Source organism: Mastacembelus armatus, chromosome 18, assembly GCF_900324485.2.
Source record: "Mastacembelus armatus chromosome 18, fMasArm1.2, whole genome shotgun sequence".
NCBI lineage: Eukaryota > Metazoa > Chordata > Actinopteri > Synbranchiformes > Mastacembelidae > Mastacembelus > Mastacembelus armatus.
The window spans coordinates 14583399-14608592 of NC_046650.1; the positions used below are offsets into that span (position 1 = coordinate 14583399).

Below are 25194 nucleotides of genomic sequence, written 5' to 3' on the forward strand. Positions count from 1 at the left end.
CTTTGTATTCTGGTTTCAAGAGCCTGTATAGCTCAGTTGTGATATGCTTGCCCTGGCTCAAATAAGCATATCCAATGACAATTATTTTTTAAACTATATTTTTCCGTTCATTTTTGTTTTCTTTTTGGCCATAGCGAATCATGTGTCCCTCTTTTTGTCCAACTAAAACAACCAAGCATTTTTCCCCCTTAGCTGTTCTTGTTCAGCACTAAAAATATGCACAGATGCTGTGGAATCACGCAGGCATGCTGAAGACAACATTGCCTCTCCTCTGCTTTTTTCTCCCAAAGAATTCTTTCTATCTTTGCCAACTATTTTTTTTCATCTCTTCTATTTGCTTTCCTCTCCTGTACCTCTACAAAAAAGCCCAAACAACCACTTTTTTGATAAAGTTTCTACGGTGCTTTTTTTCTCTTTCACCTATTTTTCTTACTTTTCTTGGGTTTGGAGACAATTTTACTTTTTGACATTTTTTTCTTCAGGGTTTGGGGAAGGCAAACAGTAGAGTCTGGCGAGGACCTGATTGGCTCATTTTTGCCGTGTGATATGGAGCTGGAGAGTTGTTGATGCATAAAGCCATTTTTCCCTGGGTCATGTGACACCACACTGCTGATCCCACTGGTGGATTTTTATGGGTGTCTTTTGTAGCTTTCATAAGCTAAAGCAGTGGTTGGTTACCTTCTTGCCGGCTCAGGTCGATATTTTGAATTTTGTCTTCTAATACAATTGCATTTTATTTTTCAGCTAAGGGTTGTCAGAAGGTTGTAAGTTGTGCCGACATACATTTCTTGCTAAGATTTGCATGTCAAAAACTTTTGTTACAGAGGGTTATGTGTTGGTTTTGCCTTACATAATACTTCAATAAAAATTTTTCCACACATATGAGCAGCATTTTTTAAATTTTTTTGTATGTGCTGCATTTTTTTGACAGTAACTTCACATAGATGAAGTCCCAAATTATTCTGTTAGGTGAATATTACACTTGATCTGTGATTGAATATGCTAAAATTCATACGTAAATTTCTTTCTTTCAATTGTCCTCCCTTGTTATGCTGCTTTCTTATACTGTAAACCTCTTTTGTTTGATCCATGTTTCCCTGAAGCAGTATCACTCATCCCCATATTAACTGGTCCAGTGACATGTTATACATTGAAAGGCTTGCCCCTATTCTCCAGTGAAATTATGACTTCCTTTTTTATTTTTTAATTGGCACCAGGATGAGTGCCATTTTAAAACTTGTAGCGTTACAATCAGCCTTACAAACTAATCATCAACAACATAAATGTATTATAGATCAAAAGGTAACAGGTTTTTTTTTCTTTTTTTTTATTAGATTTGGCTGAAAATGTGTTATTTTCCTTTCCCTTATTCTTACTTTAAGCCTGTTAAAGATGAACACATTTGTATTGTAATGTCTTCAATGATTATCATTTTCAGCTACACATACTTTACTTATAGAAAAATAAGACCATTTTTCCTTCAGCCAGTGCATCAGGCTGCCATAATAATGGGGGATAACATTTAAAATATAGACCTTATAGAAACATATCAGAATCTAGTGTTTCATTTATGCAGTTGATTGGAAATTATTTAATTACAACTTTCTTCAACCTGTCCAACTACTGAGGACAAAGCAAAACTAGAAATGAACAGGGCTGATGTTGACCTCCTTGAGGTCCAACAGCTTCTTTACTTTTTATTTTTTCTTTTGAATGTGATGCAAATGAAAGTATTTTAACCAAAATACCCCACTACCCTGTTTGCTATTCCCAACCAGGAGCCCTCCAGATAGAGCAGAGCGAAGAGTCTGACCAGGGGAAGTATGAATGTGTTGCAACAAACAACGATGGAACCCGCTACTCTGCCCCAGCAAATCTGTATGTCAGAGGTAGGAAACACGTCAACAACACTGGCATGTTTCTACCAAACATTACATTAACGTTCTCTTTAAAATTCACGAGGATTCTTTGAATCAGCCAATAAAGTCTACAGGGGGCCACTGTAAGTATGGTTTGTTTAAGGTTTTCTTGTACCTAATTTACCTGCACTGATTTGAACCTAAAGTATCTACTCTGTTTTGTGTTTCTGGTCCTTTGTGTTGATTATCCTGAGTCTAACACCAATGACTAGGCTGCTTGCTGTGTTTATCTACTAATTGCCTTTCAAACCTGACTGACGGAGGTGGATGGCCTTCCTCCATCAGTCCCAAATCTTTCCCCAGCAGTGAACAGATCCTCTTCTGACCTTTTTTTTTTTCTCTCCCTATTGATCAACATTGGAAGGACACCTTTAATCTCATTCCTTTTTATACGGACAACTAAATTATAAAACATGTTTAAACTGGTCTAAAGCAGCAGACATTTCATTCTTTTACTTAAAAATTAACTTAGTATAAATAAGTAAAATAGTAAAAAACAAAATGGATCCTGGGGATTTTGGCACATATCTAGTGCAAGTGGAATAAGCAACAATGGTTTTCTTTCACTGCTCTTGTATTCACAATGGTTGCTATCTTGTTTAAAATCGAAATATTTGGTGCATCAGTGTCACTTATGCTGTCACCGCTTCACACTTTAACTTCTATATGACTATTTTAATTTACATGTGAAATCCATTAGTTAAAAATAAACACATTATCTACAACTGCAGATATACATTTACCCGATATGCACTTTTATTTATATTTTCATAACTGTCTTACAAATTTAACAGTGTTGTTCAGTCCTATGGTTAGCTTTGGAAAGTCCCAACCAGTGTACTCTATAACATAAAAATATTTTAATCCACATAAGCAGCTAATCACATGACGTGGGCAGAATTTGTGATAAAAGCAAATATTCTTTATTTATAAGGTTTGGGTTTTGACTTTTGCTTTGTAACCTGGATGCCAGTGACATATTGTACCAGGGGCTCCCTGCACTTTAGAGACATAAGGTCCTTCGAATTGTTTAAGTCTGAACACCGGCAATATGGCCTTTTTACTCTCTGTGTTTCCCTTGTTTTTCTCCTTTCCTTATTTCATTTTGTTCTGCATCAAATTTCCTACATCCCTCAGAGCTGCGAGAAGGTTGGTGTGTTTTTGCTTTTTGAACACAACACAAACAAAAATAATTTCATTTGTTTTCCACAAAAAAAAAAAAAAAAAAAAAAAAAAAAATCCCACATCTTACACCCGTTCAAATAAAAAGACAGATGCACTATCATGGCCTTTTTTCTTATTTAGTTCCTTTTTTTTTTTATTGTTTTAGTTCTATTGATATCATTTAAATCTTCGTTGCACATTTAGTGTTCATGCATTGAGAATGCCCCTGGTCTTTTGTCAGAATGCTTGACTGTCCAACAGGTGGTGCATGTCTGCATCTTTGAGGTGGGGTGGCAAGGACACTATTTGCATCTGTCTGAGGGTCTTTTTGCATGGTCACCTGTTAATGCTTGAGTAGTCACCCTGTTTCCCCAGCCCTCACCCTATCAGTGTTCCTGCTTGGTTTCTGTGATGACTAACAGCAGAGCTTCTCAGCAACATAAGAAAATAAAATAGAAACAACAATATTAAATAAAATATGTCAATAAAACTACTGTGACGCACAACATCCAACAGGAACAATGTCCTCGATTTCTGTTCTACTGAACATAGATTCAGTTCTGCTTCATATGTGCATTGACTCCTCCTGTACATGCAGCCATTTAAGCATCACTACAACTGTCTCAGTAATGTTCTCTCAAAGATTTAGTTAAAACTAAATCTATCCTTTGTTGTAATTGGCACTAAAGTCAAGCGCCAAGCTATAAAAACAACCTTGCCCTCAGAGATTATACACTTCCTCTGACGAGGATGTTTCTGTGCAGGAAGTCATGAAAGAGTGATGTATTTAGAGTGTTACCACAAGACTTGACAAATGTAATGATATGCAAATGAGCAGGATAATATTATGTCTGTGGGGAGCATGAGCCAATTGGATATTAATTAAATATTGAAGGAGAGAAACGTTGTATTTAATAATGCAGGCAGTTCCCCTAGATTTCCTCTCTGGAGAGCCACAGTCTGCTTAACAGAATGGGCTTTGTGAATTAGTAGCAGGCAGCAGGAAGTTCATGCCTATATTGCAGTTAAATATACCAAACATATACTCACTCAGTCAGGGCCATTAAATATAGGTATCCCGCCTCTGAAAAGTGACATTCAGTTGACTAAACAACTAAAAAATGAATGAGGAATTTAATCCAAGCTAACCCATGAGTAGTAACACTGACTTTGCTTTCAATCCTCTTTAGTTGTTTTAGAACAATACCTGGTAGTCCACAGTTTCCCTTATGCCCAAGTCCTAGTTATCCACATGTGCTCTTATATGTGTTTGTATACAAAGTCTTATCAGTACAACTTCAAGATAAAAAAAAAAAAAAAAAAATCCTTTCCTTTATCATTAGTCCTAACATGCCCATGCTTTCCTCTCTACGTGTTTCTTCCAGGACAGAGCAATGTAACACTGTCAGATTAACTGCTTACACAGTGCAATAGTGCATCTTCCTTCTGACCCTATTACTACCTACTTTGCCCGTGCAGCCCTACTCCCCCTGACTCCCCCCTTTACATGATTGCCTCACAAAGTCCCATATTGTTCTTGTATGCATGACTCTTGCTCCCCTATCAAAGACCTTGAAGCTGTCCATGTGCGTTATGAATGTTATACATTGAAATTCACTTAAAAGTCTAACATTTTCTTTGAAGGTTGAGCTTTATTTCATTTATTTTTTAATTTTTTTTTTTTTTTTGGCAATATGTATCTACTAGAGCTGTCAAATAATATGTTAAGTCCACATTAAGAAACTGTTTAACCATGACATTCAGTTACATTCCAGAAAAAAAAAAAAAAAACCTTTAGTGGAGGCTTTTGAATCACAATTAATCTTATACAGCAGATTGTTTGTAGGCCTAACAGCAGTTGTCTGCATGTTTTTTTAATGTGTTGCAACATTATTATTTTGTGTGTGCTCTACATGAATCATTCAGTTTATTTGAGTAGCTGAAAAGCTTTTATCTGTGATGTTTTGTCCAGATCCATCTGTCTTAGAAGATCTTATTTCCTCCTTTTTATAAGACACACGGCTTTGCTAGAAATCCTAAATTGACCTGATCTTAAACTGTTCTCAGAATTATCGAGTTCTCTGTAAATAATTTAATTAAGGTTCTTGATTTTGATTCATTCAGAGACACGGGCTGATTTATACAAGTGCATAATATAATGGTGAGACAGACTCTTTAAGGCCAGAATAACTGGTCCTCCAATGATAAGCTTAAGACTGACAATCAGCACTGAGTAAAAGTTGTGTAACATTACTTTTACTCCTTGAGCTGAGTTTGCACAGTTTGCACTAAATCAGGCTCATACACAGAACAGCAGGCTCCTAATCTTGCGTGACTATTGAAAAAAAGAAAGTATTGCAGTATAGTTTATCTATGAGTGCATCTCCATAAGCAGCCAAAGCATCAAGCGAGAGGGCAGGGTAGCATTTTAAAGGCAACTGTTTATCACTCAGTGTGAATGCATAACATTTGACAGCTCTAGTTTCTACTGTGGACTGAGCCTGAAGAGAGAAACACCAGTTCTGTTTGTTGCGTGTGAGACTTCTCAGGAGTATTATCTATGTCTGTGTGATGTGAGAATGTGACGCGGCACATTATCTCACATCAGCTGGAAGTACGCAGCCTGAAAGTTGTTTCTTTGCATACAACTGTGGAGTGCTGTTGACTGTCCAGCACTTTGTGTAGTTCCGTAATTGTACCGATGGTGAAACCAGTATTTTGTGCATGGTGTTTGTGTTGGTGTTAACCCATTCACCACTGAAATCTCAAGTCTTGGATCAAATGTGTCAAAATATGTTTATGTTGTCTTAACCTCCATCGATCAATCGGCTTCAGTTAATTCAGCTAATGTTCCTATAACACATAAACGTTAAGTCTGTTTTCTTTTGGCAACACTTGAGAAAGATACAGCACTTTTTTTTTGTTTTGTTTTTTTTTTTAATCTAAATATATTCAATTTTCCATTTTTTTTTCACACTATGATTTGTCATTTCCAGTGCGCCGGGTGCCACCACGATTCTCCATTCCACCTACAGACAATGAGATCATGCCAGGAGGCAGTGTCAATATCACATGTGTGGCAGTGGGCTCTCCTATGCCATATGTCAAATGGATGCTGGGTGCTGAAGACCTCACACCAGAGGACGACATGCCGATTGGACGGAACGTCTTGGAGCTTACAGACGTACGGCAGTCGGCCAACTACACCTGTGTGGCCATGTCAACTCTGGGGGTGATAGAAGCTGTAGCACAAATAACAGTCAAAGGTAAAGCTGCTGTTTTTTTTTAGTTTTTTTTTTTTTTATTCTGATTTACTGCAGGCTGAAAATTCTGCACTATTCTACTACAATACAAACACCAAAGCTGGTGGTGGTGATTATAGTTTATCTGTATGTGGCAGCACTTTAAAAAAAAAAAAAAAAAAAGTTTAAATTCTGCATGTGATTAAAATATATATGCTTTCACTTTAAGGATATGTGGGGAGTGAATCCCTGACAAGTGGCAGTGCTTTTAAAGAAAGTTATTTACCACTCAGTGCCACAATAAGTCATCTCTAGAAGGGTCTGTAAAGGTTTAGACAAGCACTGGCACCAGCCTGAGTGCACTGGATGCCACATTGAGAATATAGTGATGTGTTTATCTCTCAGCTGGAGAGCAACACAGTCAAAAGCTCACCATGTCTTTTAGCCTGGGGAGGGGGTGTGAGGAGGGTGTGAAATGTAGTGGGTATTGTTTGGTGTCCTCTGTAGGCACGGTACTTATCTGAGTGTAATCATATCTACACTGCAGCGTACCAGAAAGCTATCCCAGATTGGTGCCGCCGTGTTCACATGCACACAGGGGACAAACCCACATATACACACACACACACACACACACACACACACACACACACACACACACACACATTCAGCATTGTTTTTCCTAGACATAACATAGAGATATTAGTCACAATAAAACAGTGTGGCAGCAAGCTCCCCCGGAAGCATACTTGGGATGCCATATAAAGACATTTGCCCTGATGTCTTCTGCCATGCACCACAGTATGGGGAATTAAACTAATAAATTTCTCTCTTAAATTATTAAAGTGATAGATATTGGAAAACTTGAGATAAATGACAACCGTGTTACCAGCTGCATGCCAGGCCTTTAATCTCACACGTTAGTTCATATGCAAATTTGTTATAAAGACTGTAACCTACAACGGTGAAATAATATTAGACTATCCACCCACCTAAGAGAAAGCACACAAAATATGACTCTATACGATCCTCACTATCAAGTGCAATGGTCTGGTAAATTAATTTAATCACTATAATTCAACCATCAACTAATTCAAACAAAGTCTTTGTGGTCTATGGCATAAACAAAATCGTATACTATACCAAATACAGAGCTTTAACTTTGTAATGTCTGTTATATAGTGTGCATTTTTATTCATATTTATGTAATAACTTTCTTCACAGCATTGCCAAAGGCTCCCGGCCTTCCTGTAGTGACAGAGCGCACAGCCACCAGCATAACATTGACTTGGGACTCCGGCAATCCCGAACCTGTGTCCTACTACATCATCCAACACAAGTCCAAGTACTCTGAGGACTTGTACAAAGAGATTGATGGCGTCGCCACCACTCGTTACAGTGTGGGGGGTCTCAGCCCCTACTCGGACTATGAGTTTCGGGTGGTTGCAGTGAACAACATCGGGCGAGGGCCACCCAGTGAGAGCATTGAGGCAAAAACAGCTGAGCAGGCACCTAGCACCGCACCAAGGCAGGTCAGAGGTCACATGCTAAGCACCACCACAGCTGTCATCCACTGGGATGAACCAGAGGAAGCTAATGGGCAGATCATGGGCTACAGAGTCTACTACACCATGGATTCTACCCAGCACGTTAACCTCTGGGAAAAGCAGATTGTTCGGGGATCTAACTTTGTCACCATCCAGGGCCTCATCCCCAATAAGACCTACTACATCAGGGTTCTGGCCTATACCTCAGTAGGTGACGGACCTCTTTCTCCAGATCTTCAAATCATTGCTAAGACTGGAGGTGAGCTTATTTTTGTTATAAAAGTACCAAAGCAACACTTAATCTAAACACAAACTGATCAAATTCAGCAATGTTTATAAAATGTCCCTACTCCACAAGTAAATTTGGAGTGTCACAGATATTTCAGCAGCTATGTTTTGTAGTCAGTGATCCTCATTAGTGGGTTACAGTTGTTAACCAGAGCTGTAAACACAAACGTCTTCAGGCTGTCAACAAATACATCAGTAGGCTTTGGGGAGAAATTGGCAAGTGGAGAAATAGTTTTGTATGAGAATCATTAAAGAACAAGAAATCCCAGAGCTTTCTTGTTAACTTATGAAAAACTCAAATGTTGTTCAGCATGAAGCAGCCATGTACTCTGTGTGAGCAAAGAGCTAAATCAGCTGAAATAACCGCCTCTTCTCAAATACAATAATGATGCTAAAATAGGGACTGTAATGACAACGGATAGATTCAGATGTAGACAACACTAAAAACACATCTCTTCAATCCAATTCCAGTTCCCTCACAACCAACCGACTTCAAAGGAGAAGCTAAATCAGAAACAAGCATTTTACTTTCATGGGTTGCCCCAGCACAGACTGGACAGGAAAATCAAATCACAGGATATGAACTTATGTACAAGAAGAGGGATGACAAAGAGGAGGTAATTATTATTATTTTTTGACTTGTGCTATTTTGGCAGCCTATTTTTTTTTAAACATCTTTAATAATATATAAAATACTCTGAATTGCTGTAGTATTATAAAACTACCAACTTGATTGTGTTGTTTACTTACTGCAAATCTGTTTGCTGTAGGTAATTGGTAAATGCAGTCACGGTTGTCAGTCAAAATAAAGCCTTCTAAATGCAATGTGTCTATATGTTCCAGCTTCCTGTCTTTATTGAGAAATTGACAATGTAAAACTTTTTTTTTCCCCCACAGAAACGTATCAGCTTTGAGCCGACAGCAACGTATTTGCTGAAGGACCTGAAGCCCTTTACTACATATACTTTCCGGCTTGCTGCCCGTAGTAAACATGGAGTTGGAGCTTACACCAATGAGATCTCTGCAGAAACTCCACAGACACGTAGGTCTTCTTCCTTATCTCACAGTTTTTATCTACTTGGAAAGGAAAACATTTTCAAATGCATACCAAATTTTTCACATGCTGTGAAATCCAAAATGTGGCAAGAATGTCGAGAAACTTCTGACCACAGATAAAGAGAATAAAGGTTTTCTTTAAATGATTGATGCATTTGAAAATAGCAAAAAATGTAAACATTCGAAAGAGTAAATAAGTGTCATGAAGTCTACCTGGCCATGCAGTACTCGTTTTGAGAAGGATGCATGGACAGTGTGCCCAGGCTTTCCTGTGAAGTCAGGAGACAAGGTCATAAAACATACCCGTCTACCTCTGACCTGACTCAAATAAACAATAAAGCCTAATTATTCATATGAATGACTTCTTTTTTTTTTCCTAAGTCAAAGGGCATGGTTGGCCTTTAGGAAGCCTTGTCTCCTGACATTGCATGTTTGCCCAAAACAAAAGAGATTTCTTGAGCCTGAGCTTTCTATGTAGCTACACTGTAAGGAAACACTTACAATAGATGCATTATCATTAACTTAAAGAATTGGCATTGAATGTAATATTTAATTAAAATTCAAAAACCGAAAAACAAAAAAACTAAGGTGCTACAATATCATAGAAAGCTCAAAGAAAGTGTGTACATCTGTGTTAGGGACATTGCAAACCCACAAGATCTCAGATTTATGAAACACAACATTTACAGTGTGTCGAACTCATTTTGAGTACCAATAAGAGAAATACCCACTAAGCAATTAGTGAAAACAGTTGTAGCTGACTTTGCATATCTAAACATAAATCTGAGGTCTCTGAAAGACAAGGGCAGAGATCAGGTGGGTATAAAAGCTCAGAAGATCAAACTCTGCCCACTTGTATGTCCTGAGGTAAATGATGAAGTTAATTAAAAACTGCATGCCACTGTTATCAGATTCTAATAAATCAGTCATGTCTCCTTGGGAAGTTCTCTGTTGTACAATCAGGCTTTTACCACAAACCAACAGGCTTCGGAAAGGTTGGTGAAAAATACAACATTTTTTTCTATTTTAAACTAGTTAAAGCATCAACCTTTATGTTTTTGGATTGATGGTAACTGCTTGCCAAATTTGTCTTAGTTATTTCTACATTTACTTTGGAATGGCTTATGATTTCTGAAGTAGTTTGAAACATGTTTAGGTTTTCATTTGGAATTAAGTCACCTCTGAAATAGTGTATTAGAATATATGACTTTTGTTTCCTTTGTTTAAAATGGTTTTGTTCATAACAAAGGTAGGTTGCACATTGTAAAGCTGTCCTTTTTCCAATCAACACCTTCCATACATCATCTGTGTGTACACTTTTGTGTTTGTGTTTTTGTCTTTGTAATATTTCATTGATTTAAATTACTTTATTTATGTACATCAGTCCTAGTGCTTTTTCTCATTTTGTGTCATTATATTTTCCTCTTTTTTTCTTATGTTTGGTCAATTCTGCCATCATCATCACCACAATCACAACAAAAAAAAAAAAAAAAAAACAAACAAAAAAAATGAAACTCCCTTAAAACTCCTGACCAACTTCAAAACAACCAAACAAAAAAAACCCTGCACATGCTGAATCCAACCCACCAACCAGAACCCTCAGGGCCACCTCAAGAAGTCAAGTGCTATAGCCCCAGCTCCACCAGCATCCTGGTAAGTTGGCGGCCCCCACCAGTGGAATTACAAAATGGGATCATAACACAATATACCATCCAATATGCTGCAACTGACGGGGAGGATACTACTACTCATCAAATCTCCAGCATCCCTTCAGAAAGCTCCCAGTACCTTTTGGAAAACTTGGAAAAATGGACAGAGTACCGCATGACAGTCAGTGCTCATACAGATGTCGGAGCAGGACCAGAAAGCCTGCCACAGCTCATCCGCACAGAGGAGGATGGTATGTGTTCGCTAAAACAAAGCCCCAGCTGCAAATCCAGTCTATCCCTCTTAACCTACTCCAACAAATACTAACAACTTCGCCTTTATCTGCAATTCTATCTTCCTTTATACCTTCTCTACATGCTTCTAATTTGAATGTTGCGACTTGATACTTTGAGCCCCATTTTGGACTATGCACTTATTTTTATCCAAACAGTGACTGTGAAAGCACCTTTTTTTTTGGCTTTTTTCCACTACACTGCACAATTTCAACACATGGTATGGCATTTTCTACCGCAGGCCTCCAACTTCCAGTCCCAACTGTCATTTTTGAAACTTTGAAATATTCTCTGCAGTGTTTTTGAACGGCAGCGTTTTTATATAACTCAGTTTTGCAGGAACTTGGCAAAAGGACAAGTTCTGGACAGTGGGAATAACAAAAGGTGGAAGAATTTTTTGAAGGCCAATTTTTTTATATTTTTTCTCCCTCTCATGTGACCGAATCATTTTTTTATTCATTTTTCCTTGCTCCATAGCCAAAATTCTTTTAGTGCTTCAAGCATTTGAATACTTGAAGCCCTCTTTGGCTCCACTTTTCTATTTTGGCAAAATACATTTTTATTCCATGTTTTTAAAATCCACTCTACCCATTTTTAATGTTTCAAGAATAGGTCAGTTGTTAGACCTGATTTTGCTGTTGTTTTTTTTCCCCCTTACCATTGTTGAAATATTGATGTCATGCAGTGCTTGTTGCAGTTACTGCACTTTTGTGATTTTTTTTGTCACTGCAGCATTTTGCACTATGGCTTTGGACAAGAACTGACAAAAGAGGGCAAAGGGGTTTTCTATAATTTTGACCTTTTTTCTTTTATCCCATGGTGTTCCTCCAGTTCCTAGTGGGCCACCTCGTAAAGTTGAGGTGGAAGCTGTCAACTCCTCATCAATAAAAGTGATCTGGCGCTCACCGATGCCCACCAAGCAGCACGGTCAGATCCGAGGGTACCAGGTGCACTATGTCAGGATGGTTAATGGGGAGCCCACAGGACAGCCAGTCATCAAGGACATCCTGATTGATGATGCCCAGGTACAACATCCTCCTCAGCCAGAAACCTCATCTCTTACACACAGTGTTGCTGCCTCACTCTCACATTTACTTGCACGTCTTATGTGGAAAACAACTAATTTCTATCATGTCACATCAATAACTGAACTAAGCAAAATAGTGACTATTTAATTGTGCTGTCATTAATTATAATTATACAATGCAGACATTGAATCCAGATATGATTATTGCTACTTTACTGTAATTGTTTTTTTATCAACAAACAAAATACATTGGGTGATTGCAGTGATGTTTCCTCACCAGTTTATACCTGGCCTTATTTCTTGTCTCTTTTCTCTCTTCTGATATCATAATCAGTGGGAATATGATGATTCAACTGAACATGTGAGTAGCTAAACTTGACAAAATCCCAATCATGTTTTCCCTTGCTGTCATACTCTGTATGAATGGCATGCGTCTTTTGTGCAATTGGAGTTTTGTGGCTGATTTTCAACAGTTCAAGGCATATTTTACCACCTTCTGATGACTGTTAAGCTACTGATGAGACACCTGGACTAATATTTTATTTAGAGGAAATTCAGATGAAACTGGCCAAACAGTAAATATCATTTGATGAAATTAAAAGATAGCAACTTAACTATTAACTAAAACTTATCACCACAATCCCTGTCCATTGCATTATGCCTCATTTTTAAGTACAGCATATGCTGAGAATGTGTCTCTTGTGTCCCCAGTGGAGATTACACTGACATCACATCCCATTTTTATCTCTCTGCTTGCATCTATTTGCAAAATCAGTGTCTTGCAACTCAAGTCCTGCATTTTTTTTTACAGGAAATGATCATCGCAGATCTGCAAGCTGAAACCACATATTCAGTTACTGTGGCAGCCTACACGACAAAGGGTGATGGTGCACGCAGTAAACCCAAACTGATCACCACGACTGGCGCAGGTAACTGTCGATGCTGATAGATGATAATCTCTGTTTTCATTTAAAACTGAGTTTCTGCTTTGTAAAACTGCACCTCATGAGTAAAAAAAGGCACTGGGCACCTTGTCACTGAATCTGTCAAGACTGAATGCAGCTAATTGCTGTCTCGATTAGTACGATAACTCTTACCCACCAGTATGGGTAAATGCTAAAGGCACTTGTAAAACAATGGAAAATGTAGGGAGTGAAGAAAAGGAAAAAAAAAAAAGATTGTGCTTTTTGCTCTTTTTTGAGAATGTTAAATCACAGTAAAACACAGATAGTAGATGGACTGATGCTAATATGACAAGAGAGAAACATGATTCTCCACATCCATAACAAGTTGCCCGTTTCTCCTGGTGCTTAGTTCCTGATAAACCACGGCTAATGGTCAGCACAACCAACATGGGCACAGCTCTCCTGCAGTGGCACCCCCCAGCATTAACCCATGGGCCCCTACAAGGCTATCGCCTCCGTTTTGGTCGCAAAGATGTGGATCCGCTGACTGTTATTGAATTTCCTGAGCGAGAGAACCACTACACTACCAAAGAGATTCATAAGGGAGCCTCATACACGTTCCGCCTTTCAGCACGCAACAAGGTGGGCTTTGGTGAAGAGACAGTCAAAGAAGTCACCACTAATGAGGATGTCCCAAGCGGCTACCCTCAGAGTATTACAGCAGAGGGTGCCACCACCTCCACGATTCAGGTTAGCTGGCAGCCTGTTTTGCTGGCAGAGCGAAACGGCCAAATAGTGAAATATGCTCTGCAGTACAAGGACATCAACAGCCCACGGAGTCCCTCAGAACTCTTTATCACTGCCCCTGAATCAACAGTCATCCTGGATGGCCTTAAGGCGGATACTACTTATGATATTAAAATGTGTGCCTTCACCAGCAAGGGCTCTGGTCCCTATAGCCCAAGTGTCCAATTCAGGACACAGCCTTTGGATCAAGGTAGGACCAGTCCCTGAACCTTTTTAGTCCCTTCCCTCTATTAAAAAAAAAAACAAAAAAAAAAAACCAGAAACTCATATGGAGTAAGTATGAATGTCTCTGTGTCTTGTCAAGTAAAGATCAGTCATTAATTTAAGAGTTGGTGTTGCTAAGAAGGTAAGAAGACAGTGTTAAGTTCAGTGCAGGACTGATTTCAGCCTGGTTTTGAAGGAGAAATTCTCAGGTAAGCACTGGTATGGGACATTGGTGTCGACAGATAAAAAAAACATATGTTTTGTGTCTAAATCGCTTGCCCCCCGCTTTCTTTTAGCAGTGTTTGCAAAAAATTTTCACGTGAAAGCTGCCATGAAGACATCAGTGTTGCTGACCTGGGAAATCCCAGACACCTACAACCCAGCTCAACCTTTCACCGTGAGCATGGTCTAGATAAATATATCATTTTATATGTACTTAAGTACTCTACACTTTACTATGACCTGAAGAATCATCAAGAATTCAGTGTCTACATGAAACCATCAACTCACTTCCATTCAGATTCTCTACGATAATGGCCAGAGTGTGGAGGTGGATGGGAAGCTAACACAGAAGCTAATCACGGGTCTTCAACCTGAGACACAGTATTCCTTCCTCTTGACCAATCGTGGCAACAGTGCCGGAGGTCTGCAGCACCGGGTGTCCACTATGACAGCCCCAGACATCCTTCGCACCAAACCCTACCTGATTGGCAAGACCAACTCAGACGGTATGGTGACCGTGGAGCTACCATCTGTCCAAACATCTGAGAGAGTAAGGTGAGTAGAGGTGATCAAACTAGAGATGATTTTGAATTGCCCACAAAAAGGGTTCCCCCCACAAATGTTGATCCACGTCATAGAAGTAATGCAGTCGTAACTTTACAAGTCTCATACTACCTCACTTCTAATTGCCATTTGCTTATATTAAGCATAATATTTGATTTTCTAAAATTGTTTGAATACGTAACATGTAAAGACATAACTAGATTACAGTTTATCTGTAATGTCCATATTACTAATTTTGAAATTACTAATTGTGAAATTAGTAAACAAGTTATTTTGATAGAAGACCAAACCATGGGTAATTCTACAAAAACATTTACATTCATCACTACATGTCAGTGCAAAATCCACTTCAGCTCAGTCACTTATACACTGTAGCAGCCCGACTCATGTAGTCAACTCCTCTAAGCCCTATAAAGTCTCTTATAGCCTTTGAACAAAACCCAGGGTTGTCAGAAGGCCAAGGAGCACATCACATTATAGACTGGCACTTCAAACCCATCTTGAGTTTTTTTTTTTTTTTTGATCTTGCTGGATGCACTTGGCCCACTGTCTCCCATGCCAGAGCTTAGGCTAATTAGTTTCCCATTAGCTTTCCACACTGCCTTCCTGGCTAACACAAGCTAGTGCACTGCCCAACCAGGAAGCCCAACTCTGGCAGTGGCCATTATCTCTCCTGCCACCATGAAGAAGGGATGAAAATCCCTCTAATTATGAAGCTTTTCTGCATCCACAGAGGTCTCCTAATGAGCCCTAAGGGGCCCTCAGTGAGGTGTAACCATATTGCCTGACTTTTCTGAACATGCCTAAATTAAATAGGAAACATAAAAGATAGTCATAGGTGATAAAGAATCACCAAATATGCTAATTACACCATCATGTGTCTTTTTTTCATGGGTTCTGGTAAGCTAACCTCTCTCTGTCTCGAATGCATGCAATATTGGGGGAGGTGGTGTAAGTGGCTGCTCTCGTAAAGGCTTTGTTTGTGGAGGAAACAGTTACTATTGACTTGTAGATGTAAGTAATGAACGTCTTTTGTAAAATCCCAATGATATTTGACCTAGTTAATATGACATTATTTATATTTTCCAGGGGATATTACATTGTAGTAGTACCTCTGAAGAAGCAGCGTACTGGCAAGTTTTTCAAGCCTTGGGACAATCCTGATGAGATGAACTTGGAGGAGGTAGGTTGAAAAGATGAACTGGGGTTAAAGATTCAATGTTAGCAGGAAGGAAAAGCACAAATATACCATGTAGGATTCCAGTTTTTGTACCTTGTAGCTTCCCAACATCACCTGAATGAACTGTGCGCATATACCACACATTTCTTTTCTCCAAACTGGGGAAAAAATAAGATGAGATAGTTAAGGGGCAGGAGAAACAGGAGACGAGTCCTGCTGATTGACGCAAATAGCTGCAGAGAGCACTGTTCATATGGAAATGAGAACATGAAGTAGCCATCAAGTGCACTGCAAACTCAACCCCCATCCCCACCTCCTCCTCTTTGTGTCTGTGGTAATTACCTGAAGAGCTGCATCAGGCCTTCATGTCTCTTCTCATTCAGGCAAGGATAGGCTACTGTGTATGTGCTAAAATCCTGATAACTTTTATATTTAGCCAATTGAGATAATTCAGTAGCTTCTGTGCATTGCATCCATGAATAAATATGTAGGCATCACTATATAAGATATGATTGCATTTAAGGTATTTCTTTAAATGTCAAGTGAGTCAAACATTGAAAGCTAATAACATATTCACTACTGCAATCTCTGCTCTGGGGATTTATAGAAAACAGATGCCTCTAAAATGTTATTCCCTTTCAAATTTCTACAATTTGAAATTCTTGAGAATTTTTACTCGTAAATCAAATCGATTTACAAAATTGCGTTGCCTTTAGAAACTGCCAGATTCAAACTATTTGTATTGTATAAACATCACAATATATCATATGTCTAGGAGGGTCAAAGAAAACATGTAATGTCTTATCTGGCATTGGCTTTATAGCTTATGCCGAGAGGCCCATGTCTCTAGCCTTGACCGCTCGCCCAAAAGTTGCCCCACTGTCAGAATTTATTTGTTTGTCAATATTGGCACTCACCTTTTCACAACTTTTCCCAAGGGCAGCTAGATTTAGCCGTGTTGACAGGAGAGATGATTGAAGACATTATCGGGCAGCACCAACAACCCCGCAGCCAAAACACAGCACACACAAGAACGCACACACACTAATGTGAATGACAGGTGCTGGCAGCGTGCACAGGCATGCACATTCATTCATTCGTGCAAAAAAGTCAGAGATATGAAATCAGACACCCATACAACTAGCAAGCCTTGATTAGCATAATTGTAATTTGCTCTTTGTACTGTAAGTCAGATGATCCAGACTTGTATGAAGGACACAATGTATTTCTGTCAGCCTGTTACTAGAACTATTATTGCTGGAGCAGTGAAGGTGTTATTTTTGGCTCTAAAATATATTGATCGTGGCCTGATATGTAAAAATGTTATAGAAAAATCTTGGTATTTTAATTTAAAGATACCACTTGATACACTTGCCAAAGCGTAGTCTGAAGCCATTTGTTGACACGAAATGTAATATAATTTAACCTTCAGCTTTCATTCATACTTATGAATCAATGAAAAAATGAAAAATACACAATTGTACAGTCTTAATCAAACCCATAAAAAAATGTCCCCCGATTCTATTTGTCCACATGCTTAAGTCAAATATATTTTGGATTATATAAACAAGAAAAAATATATAATTGAGTTATGTACGTTTTAAATTAATTCAGTCTCTATTTTACTGTTTGAAGCTGGTGGATAATCCACAGCTGTTTTATATGCTGGAAATACACATAATCTTTTAATCACACAATCTTTTGTAGTCCAAAAACAGATGAAATAAGCCACTGATCTCCTCTGTAATGTTCTGCCTTTTTTCAAATCAACATTTTCAGCTCAGCACTTGGGGAAAAAAAAAATCCAGACAGATTTGGTCTATGTGGATGTGTTTTCATGTTTTGCCGGAACACATCCCTTTGTGTTATCAACCATGTGCTTCTTACTCTTCACTGTAGCTGCTGAAGGAGATAAACCGAACTAGCAGAGGCCTTCGGCTCCGAAGGCAGGCAGAAACCAAAGCCTATATTGCTGCCTATTTCAAAGACTTGCCTAAAGAGTTCACCCTGGGAGATGGCAAGATCTACGGAGACTTTGAAAACAAGCAACTCCAGAATGGCCAGGAGTACATCTTCTTTGTGCTTGCTGTCCTGGAGATGTCCGAAAACGTAAGTCTGTTCCTCTCCTTCACACATATTATCTCAGTTTTATCAGCTTTATTTATGGGTCTGATATTATACTTCCCAGCTCTGCCTCAGATGCAAGAATCCATGCAGTGATATGCTCTTTGTGCTAAAAATGCTATATGTTAAAAGACAGAGAGGGTTAAATCCATCGCACCATGACAGAGGGTCAAAGAGTTTGCTTCTAGTTCCTCTTAGCCCTTCTAAGGCTTTGACTTAAAACCTTAACGCTGCACCAGGCACAAGAAGCTGACCCTTGCTTCTTTAGGGAGAGAAAGCCCTTAAGATCTTAGCTGATCGCAAGAATACCTTGATAACAGAGCTCCTCTTTAATTGCATCCTACGTGCAGTCCACCTTATCTCTACTGCTGCAGCTAGTGTGTGTAAGTGTCTGTCCGGACAGACAACCAGAAAGCTGCATGATTAGGCAGCTGCAGGCGAGATGATGGATTTGATGAGCTGCAGGGTCTATAGGGCTGCCTCACACACTCTCAACCAACCCCGAGTTCAGGTTGAGCAAAAACGATAATGACGGACAGAGGGCAATCTCTAATTTGCCCACTGAAGCATATATTTTCTTCCCACAAGACCATTTTTATAATCTTCTTTTAGAATGTGAAATAGTTCAATCAAGGCTTCGGCACAGGTGAGATACTGTAGTAGATAACTTTGGACAAACTGACGCTTAGCAAAAAATTACATGGCAAAACTTTGGATTGAATTTTAATTTGTATTGTTGGTCATGCTGTCAGTTTTGATATGCTTTGTAGTTTGGGAAAACTAATTGAAGTTTTGCTGTAGTGCTCTGAATATCTGCTGTATCCTGACTACAGTCAAATCTATTTTAGGATATCTGTGCCACTTTGGGTTAAAAAAAAAAAAAAAGCTTTAAAAATCTCCCACTGATATAAAGGAGCCACATGGCATCAATAATATCCTTTATTATAGATTAGTCACTGGTTTGCTTTTCTCTGGCTCAGATCATGTATGCCACCAGTCCCTACTCAGACCCAGTTGTTTCAGCTGACATCGATCCCCAACCAATCATTGATGAGGAGGAAGGCCTCATCTGGGTGGTGGGCCCTGTTCTAGCAGTTGTCTTCATCATATGCATCGTCATTGCAATCCTTCTCTACAAAAGGTAAGGATGTGACCCGATACTCCACACATAAGAGGGATTTTTTTTTTTAACCAAGTCTAACTTCAGATGGGACAAGTCCTGCACCACATATACATCACCTGTGCATTTAAAATTCATGTCACGTAAAAGCACTCAACATTTTTGACAATCATTGAATGTTTAATATTCATCAAACCAACACTCCACCACACACAAATTGTCAAGAAGCACATTTGAATGCAGCCACTAAAGTTTATAATTTAAAGCTGCAGGTGCATTGATCTTCAGACTACCCATAACCCTCACTCTCAGTAGAACACATACACCCTAAGTTTCAGATAAGTAAATTCAAGCACACAGCTACCCAAACTGTCAAGCCATCAAATACAGACAGACAATTCTTCACAGAGGCACATGCATTGACTGAAAGACAATCAGACACATACATCTACCCCCTGCACGCACAAACACACTGTCACACATGTAAAACTGTAGGAAACACTGGTGGTGCTGCACGTTCACACCAAATCAAACCAACCACTGAAAACCCCCAGTGGTAGCCAGACTTTGTGCTGTCATCAGTCAAACATAGGAGGGAGAGCTCTGACTATCTGCTGTATGCCACTGCTTTAGTCAGGCCCTGGAGCTTGGTCCAGCATCCCAGCCACCTCAACCGCTGCCCGTTTACTAGTACACACTCCTTGAGGATACTCAGCCCCAGATCCCAAATTTGACATTAAGCTCTCATGCTGCTCTGCCAGGACATACACATGCACACTTTTTTTTTTTTTTTTTTTTTTTTATCTGTCCTTCTTGTCCCAAATTCCAGTCTTGAGAAGAATTTCACAGTAGTTCTCAACAAGTAATATTGGAAGAATAATAATAGTAAGTGATGCGTCGGCACAAGCTATAACCAGTAACCAATATAATCCTGAAGGCAAAAAAATCCACCCATTGTATCAATGTAATATAAGAGGTGTATGTCATATACTGCTTAATTCTGGCTGTGTTTTATGCCTGCACTGTACTCAGGATTCATTGATGTTTTACTTAGGAGACTTAAAGGTGACTTAAATGTGAACAAAGACTGTGTGTGTGTGTGTGTGTGTGTGTGGCAGGCAGATTTACGTACATATTACCAAGCCAGTGTCATGGACGCGTTAGGGATCAGTCAGTGCATAGCCAGGTGATATTTCTCTTGTCAAGATCAATCTTTATGTGACAGATTGCTCCCTCTTGTGCAAAGCACCGAACAACCACCCATGTTGAGTTGGAACAACTCACTGATAATGTGCAACTTCAATATCTGTCATTTAATATTATAATACCACATTTAAAAAACCCTAAATGTGCTTAATTTTAATAAATGCAACAGTGGTTGGCTCATTTGCAGGAACAGATACATGGCAATTATGAATCAAGTCAGGACTTTTATGCTTGAACAAGAAGCAATCAGCTGAATCTGCTCGGAATAGCAGAGATCCAATGTACAAAACTTAGATCCACCTGGGAAACTGTTGCATTTGAAAAAAGCCCCCAGGCTGGATAATTGAGCATAATCTCTGTATTGAAGCATCACTAATCTTGCACACAAAGCAAAACTGAGATATGATTGGCATCCATGGTCTCTGACTTAGCCTTTCACTTATTCTAACGTAAGTTTCTGGAATTTTCCATTATACAAAACTAAGGGTCTTATCACCTAATGTTGTGTCGATATTTCTTTCCTTGCTGACCAACGGAGCAGCAAACCAGACAGGTAAGAGCGAGAGAAGTAGAATAAAAAAATCTAACTCCCTAGAGTGGACATACTATATTTAAAATTAAATTGGTGACCCAGTCAATGTCATCCATGAAATGTTGCTATGTGCTTAAACAAAATGAACATTACACACATGTTGCTTACTATCAGTTTCTACCTCAGCTGCCAGCTGGGAAAAATATAAGACTTTGAAATCATAATGCAATGTAACTAATAAATTATCTATCATCTATAATTTCACAATATCATAAAACTAATAAAACTAGGATTAAATGTTTTAAATTGACTTGATATAAAACTGAGTGGAACATCAAAATAAAATCTAGTACAATGGCCCTCTAGTAAATTTTCTGTGAAGCATGTAAAGTTGTCTTCTTTTTTTTTTAAATTATTTTTAAATACAGTAATGGGATCAAGTTACAATATAATGCAATCTAAACACCACTACTAAGATTGGCTTCATGAATCTAATATTGTTGAATCAACACCCTATCTGACACCACCACTGAAAAGTGAGTATTACAGGCTTCACAAAGGTGGAAGTTAAGTATGGGTCATTGTGTTGGATTGCGTTATACTGTGCAGCGCTGATGTTACCTGGTCAACTCTGAAGCCTGAAGTATTCTGAAAATGTAGTCCTGTCAACTCTTTAATTACAAATCTGCTTTCATCACTCAGTAGCATACAAGGCAGGCTACTACTTTTAGACTACACAGTAAAAGGGCTTTGTGCACAAAACAGAAAAATAACGTATCAAAATTCAAATGTGCGCTTTGTTCTGCAGAAAAAGAGCAGAATCAGAAGCTAGGAAAGGAAGTCTCCCCAACAGCAAGGAAATGCCACTGCATCATCCCACTGACCCCGTTGAGCTTCGACGTCTCAACTTCCAAACACCTGGTAAGCATTCACAATAAAGCCAGTGACAATCGCTGTCAATTTACAGCTAAATATGCATTGTGAAAAAGGATGTTAATGCTACAATCATACATTCACAATCAGACCAGTAGCACATGCTGTTTCTTCACCTGCAACGACCCCTGACACTAAAACCCCATACAGTTATGTCCTAAAAGGTTCCCATCATCTTTGCAGTGAGAGTGGCAGTAAACAAGTGAGCAGTTTGAAGGTAGACAGTGGACAGGTGCTGAGAGAAGGCACAGGGGGTCAAAACTGAGTGTCCTCCCCAGAGACGCTTCTCGGTGGAAAGAGAATAGAAAATGCAGGCTTGACAGTTTTATGGCAGCTGTCATCATCCTCTGCACCTGGGTTATCCAGGTCATTAAGACATGTCATGCTTACTCAGAATAGTACAACCCCGCTCGTATGGCATCCTGAAGCTGGAAGTTACAGGATGCCATACTGCGGCAGGTGAAGGATAAACAAAATGGTTCTGTTTCTCCTTCTGAATAAACCAATGGATAGTGATGAGAACGTGGTGACAAGCTGTAAACATTAGTATTTACTTGCTCTGACCTTCAGTGCAATAAGTAAGCGTTGGTCAAGCTTTTGCTTATGTGATCATTCCCCATTCCTTATTGGGAACCAGTCAGAGTCACTATCCATTTATCACGCAGAAAGGCAGAATGCATATTTGCCCCTGTCCTGGCAAAGACATACATGCCTAACTGCTGGCACCACCTGCTTTGGGACAGGTGATCACAGACTGCCAATAATGTTGTAATATCAAAGCCATATTTTTCAGGTCAGCTAGTATGAAAAGAGGATGAATTCTCCCCGCAGGTTCATTTTTGAAAAAGATTATGCATATTTATGAAAGCTCTTCAGTAATGTTAGGACCATTACTGGCTGTTTCATCCTGGCAGAGGGGTATTTTTTCCTTTTGGCTCAGAGTGATTTCAACCATCCTCCCACTATTTCACTCACCTCTCAAGCCATTCGTCCCCCCCCCCCCCCCCCTCCCCAGCAGCCTTTTGGAGAGCTGGTATCTTGGCTTTCTCACTGCTCAAAAAGGACCTGGCATTTTTTTCTACCACATGACCACTTTTTGTTAAGTCCAGAAGCACTTTTACATTAGACCACCTCTCTGCCCTACTCTTTCTAAACTTCCTTTCACCTCTTTACCCCTCAATGGACATTTTCATCTTAAGGATGCTTCATGTTAGAGCGACAGTGTGCTGGAAATGGTACTTTCATTGTCCCCCAGTGGTGGAAATGGATTTTAAGTAGCAGGCTGATAGAAACACCCTTTGCCGTCTTTCAGAGAGACATGAGAGTGGGTGGGAATATGAGGCGCAGCTTCCATTAGCTAATGCCCACTTGTGCCCGCAACCAAAATTAAACATCCCCTCGTCGTTGAAGAGGGAGACTGCCAGCTAACTGCTGTGTCAAAATGGCAACCGTGTTGTAAAATGCAGATCTTTGATTGCAACAGCATGTACAAAGAAGCGTCACAGTATCTGGTATGATTCATACCAGATATTTCCCCTACAAGGCTCTTAAATATGCTGATGACACACACTGAACACTCCATCTCAACTACCAGTCATTTTCAGCAATATCAATTCTATATATAGACAATGTCAAGTTGAAGTCAAGTCAAAGTCAAGTATACTTAACTGCAAGCTGAAACTTTATCCTGCAGATAAATGTGGTAAGTAATATTTGACCATGTCAGCATTCTCAGAATAAAGCAAATGTCAAATAAGTTTCTTTGTGCCGCTAGGATTTTTATTTCCCTGTACACCTTGTTATTTCTATGAAATAAGCATGGTGGCAGAGTCAAGCTTCTAGCATGTCGATTACTAATAAATGTCCCATTTAGGATACACAATCATTCAGCTACTTCTTGTCACATTTCAATTTATACCTTTATACCTCTTTGTGTAAAGAATAGTCATCTCATTGCTCAGACGTCTGCAACGTGTTTAATTATACCGCCGTTTCCTCCACAGGTTCAGGTGTGCCCAGTCACCCCAGTAACCTCCATTTGTCAAGTTAGTTGGTCTCGATTATGCTTTTGACTTTTTTTAATGTATTTTAGCATTAATTATCTTTCTTCCTCATTTTCTGCCTTGACTTAAATTCCCATCTTCATCTAATCCATGTGGTGTTAATGCAGGAGGCGGGGTTTGAAATGAAAACATGTCATCAGTCAAAGCAAATGTCAACACATGGCCTAACATTCTGAATGTCTTTTTGTTTGATTTTTGGGATGTACGTTTGTGTCTTACTTTCATGCTATTGATCCACCGCAGCTTTCTGTGTGAATAACTTTATTCTCTCTCTAAATAGGGAGAGTCCCAGTGGGGCAGGTGTGCTCGAGAATTCTCATTGGCTTCTGTGTCCATATCCTCTTTACGAGCATGGCCACTGCTTTGAGTGGGAAAAAAAAAACAAAACAGCCTAACAAGAGCCACTCTTCCATTCACACATGCTGCTTATCTAATGATTTACTGTTGGCTTGACCTTGGGTGATGCCTTCTTTACAAGACTCGCAACTGACCTTCAGTGCATTTGATTGACAGGTATGGCAAGCCATCCCCCAATCCCGATCATGGACCTGGCAGATCATCTGGAGCGCCTGAAAGCCAATGACAACCTCAAGTTTTCACAGGAATATGAGGTAAGTGTCAGCAATGCCACAGTCCTGATTGAGCAGGTCTGATAAATGTCTTAGTATGTGGCATAGACGACAGTATGTGTGTGGTTTTACACAGAACCATGCTTCAGGTTTTTATAAGATCTATGATTAAGGATATGATTTCAAATTACTTACTACTTAGTGTAGTGGTTAAAGACCATAGTCTTGTGTTTAGTGATATGTTACTGGAAGCCTTAATCCTGTCATTATATCCCCATATCCATCGAATAATATATCAGCTGGCTTTGGTGGATGAGTGCCCAGTGGGGATTTAGAAGCTACATTAATGAAGAATATTGCCACTGGACTAATGAGAGATTTAAAATTAACCAGTATGCTTTCTTTTTTTCCTCATGTATAAATTTGACATTACGACAGGAAACTAACAGGTGTAATTATTAAGACAAATAAGGGTTCTGCTGCTCAAAAATGAAAGCTAGCCTATATGACTAAACTGAATAAGAATGAAGGTATGAGAAAGCACTAAAAACAGAACATGTACAGGGTTGCATTTAACCTGGT

At 39.2% G+C, this 25194-nt stretch overlaps 1 protein-coding gene across 5 annotated transcripts in view; it reads left to right on the forward strand.

Annotated features, from left to right (window-relative positions):
• LOC113136086 (receptor-type tyrosine-protein phosphatase delta) overlaps positions 1 to 25194 on the forward strand; it is a 312879-nt gene that overhangs the window by 269640 nt on the left and 18045 nt on the right. For 3 of the 5 annotated variants that reach the window (XM_026316526.1, XM_026316545.1, XM_026316536.1), the window contains 18 exons: positions 1779 to 1889; positions 6080 to 6349; positions 7550 to 8131; positions 8632 to 8777; positions 9058 to 9202; positions 10811 to 11116; positions 11988 to 12181; positions 12518 to 12544; positions 12995 to 13112; positions 13498 to 14085; positions 14396 to 14496; positions 14620 to 14876; positions 15975 to 16068; positions 17965 to 18174; positions 19170 to 19330; positions 21856 to 21968; positions 23984 to 24025; positions 24557 to 24654. In XM_026316526.1, coding sequence (XP_026172311.1) covers positions 1779 to 1889; positions 6080 to 6349; positions 7550 to 8131; positions 8632 to 8777; positions 9058 to 9202; positions 10811 to 11116; positions 11988 to 12181; positions 12518 to 12544; positions 12995 to 13112; positions 13498 to 14085; positions 14396 to 14496; positions 14620 to 14876; positions 15975 to 16068; positions 17965 to 18174; positions 19170 to 19330; positions 21856 to 21968; positions 23984 to 24025; positions 24557 to 24654 — 3563 coding nt within the window. The remainder of the gene's footprint in view (positions 1 to 1778; positions 1890 to 6079; positions 6350 to 7549; positions 8132 to 8631; positions 8778 to 9057; positions 9203 to 10810; positions 11117 to 11987; positions 12182 to 12517; positions 12545 to 12994; positions 13113 to 13497; positions 14086 to 14395; positions 14497 to 14619; positions 14877 to 15974; positions 16069 to 17964; positions 18175 to 19169; positions 19331 to 21855; positions 21969 to 23983; positions 24026 to 24556; positions 24655 to 25194) is intronic. The other 2 variants (XM_026316554.1, XM_026316560.1) reach the window with 2 other exon arrangements.